General features: G+C 51.5%; 2 protein-coding genes across 4 annotated transcripts; one reads left to right on the top strand and one right to left on the bottom strand.

Annotated features, from left to right (window-relative positions):
• The first annotated feature begins 161 nt into the window (after window positions 1-161).
• Window positions 162-3429, top strand: LOC125968519 (myelin and lymphocyte protein). 3 transcript variants are annotated; one of them, XM_049719679.1, is made up of 5 exons: window positions 162-1465; window positions 2039-2206; window positions 2362-2499; window positions 2573-2621; window positions 2667-2811. In XM_049719679.1, the coding sequence occupies exons 1-5, from the start codon at window positions 1343-1345 to the stop codon at window positions 2717-2719; spliced, it is 531 nt and encodes a 176-aa protein (XP_049575636.1). In that variant the 5' UTR covers window positions 162-1342; the 3' UTR covers window positions 2720-2811. The 3 variants fall into 3 exon arrangements, with proteins under 3 accessions (XP_049575636.1, XP_068506869.1, XP_049575637.1); XM_068650768.1 differs by having other exon boundaries at window positions 2362-2505; window positions 2540-2621; XM_049719680.1 differs by lacking the exons at window positions 2573-2621; window positions 2667-2811 and adding an exon at window positions 2842-3429 and having other exon boundaries at window positions 2362-2487.
• A 1168-nt stretch (window positions 3430-4597) lies between these two features.
• Window positions 4598-6740, bottom strand: rrp36 (ribosomal RNA processing 36). Its single transcript, XM_049719663.2, has 7 exons — window positions 6157-6740; window positions 5834-5951; window positions 5687-5753; window positions 5448-5552; window positions 5138-5212; window positions 4943-5060; window positions 4598-4858 (listed from the first exon to the last, which is right to left on the bottom strand). Exons 1-7 carry the CDS (start codon window positions 6533-6535, stop codon window positions 4683-4685), a joined length of 1038 nt encoding a protein of 345 aa, XP_049575620.1. The 5' UTR covers window positions 6536-6740; the 3' UTR covers window positions 4598-4682.
• Between the last annotated feature and the right edge of the window lie 500 nt (window positions 6741-7240).

Below are 7240 nucleotides of genomic sequence, written 5' to 3'. Positions count from 1 at the left end.
CAAATTGTAATTGTGGTCACTCGATGACGCAAATGTTTCATGGCCTCCACAGACGTCGTTTATCCTCTTCGGCTTTTATGTACATCCTTTGACGTGTTTTGTCAATTTGTTGTACGCTAGTTCAAAATTCAGATGCTCTTTTACATGTTCTGTATACTGGAAATGAAGTTTAGTGGCTAAATTAAACAAGAACAAACAAAGTCTTGCCTACCGTACGGGCAGGTCCGTAGATGTGACCAGCGGGGAGCAGTCCCCAGCGTGTCCACAGGATAGAGCCATGCAGCAGCCGGTCAATGGGCCGAAAGTGGCCTTTCTTTGTTGAGAGTGACTTGTGTTCTCCCGGGGTAGCAGGCGAGCAACTGAAATATCATTTAATTCCCACAAGTAGAATTGGAACAAGTAAAAACGGAGCATTTCTGAAATTGTCCATCTTTGACTAAATTTGGCCATGCCATTTTATTTCATTTAATGATTGAAACTTTTCACGTGTCGGGTTTTTGGGGAGGCCGAAGAGAGTCCTCATTTAGGATTTTTTGGGTTTGTTTCAATGATTGGATTGCAATTTTCAAATTTGATCTCAGTTATATTTGTAGTGGTGCACCTTTTATATTTTCATGGATGTATTTTTTGAAAGATATTTAATACTTGCGTCTTTTTAAACTACATTTTAAAAACAAAAATGAAGCCGGGTGTTGTTTTGTTTTGTTTTCCTTGTGAGGAGGGTCAGATCAAATGACCGTATGCATGCATACATGCATGTGTCGACGTGAAAACTTGATCCTGATCAACAATTGATGGGCGCGTGCGCGCGCACGCACGCACAGACTTTGTGATTGTTGTCGTTGCTGGGCTGCCGATGGGTAACCATGGCGAGACGTTTGAAAAGTCGTTTTCGATCAAAATGGCGAAACGCATTCATTCTCCGGTTTTATGCTCATTTGAACTTAGGCTTTTTAGTCATGAAAGCAATAATGTCCCTCACAACAACTCTTCCATATAGTTTGCCAACGAGTGCATCGGATTTCGGTCTGACCCGAAAAACAGGGTTTGGGTCCATTCTTGACAATTGGGGTTTCTTCGGCGTTGACTTTCTGCTTGTGTTTCCACGGCAACCGCCAGCGCAACACAACCGAAACACGCGAGCGGTCTTTTGGCGACCGGCGTTTGGCCAGTGGTTGTCATGAGGACGGCTGCTGCGCGTGCGCGTGCGTGCCCGCGGGAGGGAGACGCTCGCACTTGCTGAACGGGCGGCCATCGGTCGTTCTGGCCTCTCTTCGCAGTCTACTTTTTCTCGTTGTGGCTGTTGTGTTGTTGTTGTTTTTTCTCCCCCAGCCCCGGGTGGATGGCGTCCAACAGCGCCAACCCGCAGCCGGCGGCCCCGGCGACTGTAGTAACGATGCCGGAGCTTCCCGCAGGAGCCGCTGTGTGCACAACTCTGCCGGACCTGCTCTATCTTCCCGAACTCGTAAGAACATTTTTTGGGGATTCTATATAGCAGGGGTGGCCAATTGCGGTCGTCGAGGGCCGGCCGGTGTCCTGCATGTTTTCTATGTCAGCCTGTTGCAACACACCTGATTCAAATGGTCTGCAGAACCTGGATAACAATCCTGATCATTTGAATCAGGTGTGTTGCAGCAGGGAGACCTATAAAACATGCAGAACAGCACTGGCCGGCAATTGCGGTCCTCGAGGCCGGCCCTCGAGGACCGCAATTGCCCACCCCTGCCATATACCATCCCTTGAGCCAATGCTGCGAACTCGCTCCAGGGTTTGCTTCTGTTCACACTTTAACTGAACTTTTGGAAAACTTTGGACTTGTTGACGTTTTCCCGAAACATTCGAAGACGAGTTATTTGGTTGATCACATGCGTATTTATTCAATTACTCGCCTATCGTCGGCACGTTATTCTGCCAAATATCGAAGTTGGCCGTATTGGTGTGTTTTTTTTGTCATCGGAAAACCATATTTTGTCCGACGCCGTTGGTCGGCAAAAACAAGGCTGTGGTACCTGCGACGTTCACGCTGAGCCGCGTGCAGGTGTTTGGGGGTCTGGTGTGGATCCTGGTGGCGTGCACGCTGGTGGTTCCCCAGAACCCGCAGGGCTGGGTGATGTCGGTCAGCGTCTTCTGCTTTGTTACCACCTTCTTGTGGAGCCTCGTGTTCCTGTGCGGATGTCATTCCAACAAAAGCGGCTGGGCAGCAGCGGTGAGTACAAGCAATCGTTACCTTGCAAAAAAAGCCCAGCCACTGACGGACAAAAAAAGTTAGCGTCAATGACAAGTGGTGGACCAACGCGGTGGTACCAATTAACAGACAACACCGCCACCTTGTGGCACAATGTGGCGGTCCTTGTCTTTCAGGATTTTGCCTATCACCTGACGGCCGCCGTCTTCTACCTCAGCGCTTCCGTGTCTTTGGCCAAAGTTACGCTGGACCTGGAGAACGCCGGAAACTTCCAGTACTACCAGCTGGACATTTCGGCTGTGGTCTGTGTCTGTCTGTGTCTGTCTGTGTCTGCCTGCCTGCCTGCCTGCCTGCCTGCCTGCCTGCCTGCCTGCCTGTCAAGCCTACCTGCCTGCCTGCCTGCCTGTCAAGCCTACCTGCCTGTCTGTCTGTCTGCCTGCCTGCCTGTCTGCCTGCCTGCCTGCCTGCCTGTCAAGCCTACCTGCCTGTCTGTCTGTCTGCCTGTCTCACACGCGCACACTCATGCACGCATAGGCAAGCCAAGGTTCTTTATTATCGCCAATAAAAATAGACAAAGGAACTCAAATGGAACGATGTTGGGAATAAAAAGCCGTTCGTCCAACAAATGTGTGCTTTTGTGTGTCCGTCGCTCACAGGTGTTCGCGTACGCGGCCACGCTGCTGTACTTTGTGCACAGCATCCTGTCGGCCATGCGCTGGAAGACCTTCTAGAACTTTTCCATCCGGCTGTGAAGAAATGTCGTTGACGCTTGCATTGGACCAACGATGTTGACCTATTTACGTATTTGACACTGTTCTTTCCGTCTAAGATTTCCATTGGACGGTGCAAGCGTATTGTGACTTTGCTATTTGGCATTACGAGGAGGATCCGCTCGCCTTATTTTAGGATTTGTTGATTGAGGACATTTTAAAAGACGTGTGACACAATTGGTTTGGGACACAATAATTGACATTATTGGAAATGATTTCTGTTTGCTATTGTTAATGTAGATTGATGACACCTTTGACATGGCTGAATTCTGAAATTGATAAGTATTGATACATATTTATCGTTGTTATATCTTTCAACGCTTGACATGATTTAGCTCAGTTATGCTTGTTTGTTTTCGACATATTTTTTGACGCACCTCGATTTAATGGTGTTTAGTGACATTTACGTTTGGCACCGATTGGAAGAGATTCATTTGTGAAATATTATTTATAATAAAGAATGTTTTGAATCAATTCATGGGATGAAGCTATGACATAGCGCAGAGGTGTGCGTGTGTGCGCGTGCGCGCGCCGCCTTACAAAGCTAATCCCACTTTAAATCGCAAATCTCGTATTGAGACGCAAATCTCGAAGTGCTCTTTTATTCTCCTGCGTTTCCGTCTCATTTCGCTCTGACGTCACTTCCGCCCTCCTCGGAGAAGATGGCCGCCGTCACCGGCGGAGCTATACCTCGTCTGTGAAGGTGATCTACTTTCTTTTTTTTAGCGCTCATTTGCCTCTGTTTAAGTGTGGCATTTTGTTTTGTCTTAAACGAGATACACAAAACGCAACACAAGTCTGTTTGGACGTTAAACGGAATTTGGCAATTGAAATACGATGACTGCGTGAGCACCGAGTTCATGTCAACTTGAAGGCACTGGTCGCTTGCACATCTGATGCATTAGCCACATACGAAAATGTGAACAAACGATTCCGTATCATGTCCAATACAATTGACAACACACTGCCATTGCAGTATTAACCATTCCTGAAACGCGAAACGGACTTGCTCCTTTTTCTCTCGACGACTCTCTAAAATGTCTTTTCTTGTGTGCATCTGCTCGTTTTGGGTGACGCGGACGCAGCTCGGCATTGGGCGCCATGGGCGTGTGGCGCGACTACAAAGTTCTGATTGTGATGGGCACCAGTTTGGCTCTGATCCACGCCGGTTGGTACCAGCTCAAGGCCCACCCCCACCTGTACAAGAGCGCGGCACGCGAGCCCGCCGGCAACACCAAGAGCGAGTAGCCTGGCGTCGGCGATGAGAGGCGGCTGGCTGCGACGCAACTGGCCCTGGGTGGCGGGCGGCGCCCTGCTGGGCGTGCACGTGGCCACCTGGCTGATGCAGCGCGCCGTCAAGAATGCTGTCCGCTCGACGGGACAACAGACGCGCACGCGCGACTGACAACCCACGACGAAAAGGCTTCTGTTTTGCTTTTCCTCCTCTGTCCCTCAATCAGTGGAAAGAGGACCAATCCAAAAGTGCTGATGGGATCTTTGGCCTCATCAATACAGAAGCTAAACAAGTCTTGTCGGGCTATCCTTCCTTAGCATGAGTGTGAATGTTTGGTGCGGGGCCACTGGGCTTCTTGGCCTTCCAAATGAGCTTTGCGGTGATTTAAGGGGCAAATTGGAGAAAAGCTTTGTCAAGTGTTGATTTATTGTCCGGCAGCCGCGCGAGAGGCGCTTTCCAGCTAAAGACAAAAAAAAAAACCTCCTGGAAATGTTCAAGGGCGTTGGCCCCCCCGCGGCGTGCTTTGCTCTCCGGGCTGCTGTCGCCACGGCAACTTCCTGCGGTCTTTGCCGGCGTTGCGCTTCCTCTTCTTGCCCATGAAGGCATCCAGCTTGCCGCTCGTCTTCAGCGCCGAGAACCTGTCCGCCAGACGCAGCTTCTTTTGCTCGGCTGGAAACGGGACAAGGTCAAAGCGACGCGAGTTATCTTTTGGAAATCTTCTTGCCAGGCTCTGTGTTTTTGCGCCATACGTACATTTGCTGAGGAAGAAGGGGCGATGGCCACGCTGGGCCCGTTCTCTCTGCTCCTTCTTGTGCTGAAGCTCGCCGGCCCGCTGTCGCTCCCGACTCTGCCGCGCTCGCTCCCGATCGGCCTGGCGGGCGGGCGGGACGACGACACGATGGCGACAAAGGCAAACGCTGGGCCGGCCGCACGAACAAGGACACTCACCATCTTCCTGAGGAGGCCGTTGAGCTGCTCTTTCTTGTCGGCGTTCTTGCTCTTCTTCAGCTGCTTTTGGATCACCTGAGAGAGAGAGCAACAAAGCGTTGGACCCATTTTTTGGGCTTGCCAAATGGGAGCTTCTCAAACAGACAATTTGGAAAGGTGCTGAAATGCACAAAAACTATCTCGTGAGATTGTCCCCCCATAAAGTGATCTCAATAAAAAAAAAAAAAAAGTGACTGAACCACTTCAACACCTGGCCTACCACCGGAGGGGGCCATTTTGAGCCGAGAAAAGGCTAAGGCCGCCGCCGTACCTGCGTTTCGTGCCGTCTGATGTCGTGGATGAAGCTGTAGGTCTTGTCAAAGATGTCCGCCTTGTACTCCCCTGACAGGTCGTCGAAGCGAGGGTCTCTGGCCGTCTGCAAAACAAAGGCAAAATGTTTGGAAGTCACTCTCCGAGCTCCGACTTGCGCTTTGGTCGGGAAAAGAAAGAGAAGAGAAAATAATTGGCATGGAAAGGGGGGGCGGGGCAGGGCCGCGCTCGCCCACTCACCGCCTTCTTGACGGCGACCACCTGGCGAAGGAAGGGCGCCCGTTTCTTGGCGGAGACCTCAGCGGGTCTGCGGGAGGTAGAAATGACGTAAAGAAAAAAGAAAGACAGATGGCTGTGGCGAGGAGCGGCGGGGCCAGCCCAGCCCACCTATTCTTGTTGAGGCGCTTGCACGAGGGCCGAGCGCCGCGGGCGACCCGGTCCAACGCTTTGGTGCCCGCGCAGCTCTGCAGTTTCAGGACGTCCTCGAACGGCAGCGCCGACAAGTCTGGACAGACGGCAACCAAAAACACAGACCGCGCTTCAGATTGGGCCAAGAACAAATGGAACGGCAGCAGAAAATGGATTGAAACTGGCCCTTCTTCTGTGCAAATCCATGTCATCTTTTGTGAGCCTTTTTGAGGAACACGTTGCAACGTTTGTGCTCAGGCTGAAGCCTTTCATCTGTAGTTGAAACAAAAGATGCCCTTTACCTTTTTTCATCTCCTCTCTCCTCAAGGCCGTTGGCTGGACCTCAACCGCCTCTTCATCATGTGGCCCCTCCTTGTCATCATGGGATTCTTCCTCATACTCCTCCTCGTCATCGGATTCTTCCTCATACTCCTCGTCATCGGATTCTTCCTCATCGCTTCCAACAGGTCCTACCAGATCCTCGTCCCCTTCGTCTTCGTTCGATCCTACCTGATCTTCCTCATCATCAGGTGCTTCTCGCCTTCCTCGCGCCATCAACATCAGCGAGTGCGAGTGGCCGCCGCGACGTCCATCGGCCATCGCGTCGGCCTCCAACGGTGAGACACGCTCAACGAGTTGAGCTTTCAATCCGACGTTAGAAAAAAGTGTTCCGCCATCCATCAACGCGTTTACGTTTACCTAAGAAGCTGACAAAATTTAGGGCGGACTAGAGGTCTCTGGCGCTCGGCCGCGTGAAAAGCGCCACCAAACAGTCGTTGGCGACGTTTTAATCAGCAAAAAATCATGAAGTCAAGCCTTTCGCTCATCATTAGCAAAGGCTACGTTAGCTTTTCCTCGCGTAGGTGTAGACGTCACTTCCAGGTGGTTCTTCCGCCTGCCTTCACAATAAAAGAGCCGCTAGCGTCACCACGCGGATCTCGCGAGCTGTCTGTTCAGACAGACGAACGAACGAACACAGATGGATGGAACAGACAGACGTATGTTTACACCTCTTTTCTGCAGCTTTGAAGTGATCTTATTTTGGAGACCCCAACCGGATCTGGCTTCGCTGACACACGGCAAGCGTGCGAGGTGAAGCTGAGTGACGTTTGTTTTCGCTGAGGTTCGCCGTCATTCTCGCTCCGCTCCCTTCCCCTCCGCTCCGCTCCGCTCCGCACCGCATCGCACCGCACCGACCGCACCGCACCGCACCGCGGATGAACAGCAGCCTCGGCTTCACCGGACCGCCCGTGAGCATGCTCAAGTGAAGCGATTGCATGATGTCAGACGGGAGTCAACAGTTCATGGAACTCGCAGCGACCAGCCGACCATCTGTCACTTCGCACTGATTGATTGCTGGATGAGGATTGGGGCAGGTCACGAAGC

This window comes from Syngnathus scovelli, chromosome 5 (genome assembly GCF_024217435.2).
Source record: "Syngnathus scovelli strain Florida chromosome 5, RoL_Ssco_1.2, whole genome shotgun sequence".
NCBI lineage: Eukaryota > Metazoa > Chordata > Actinopteri > Syngnathiformes > Syngnathidae > Syngnathus > Syngnathus scovelli.
The sequence above is the reverse complement of the archived record's forward strand: the minus strand, read 5'-3'. Positions and strand labels throughout refer to the sequence as shown.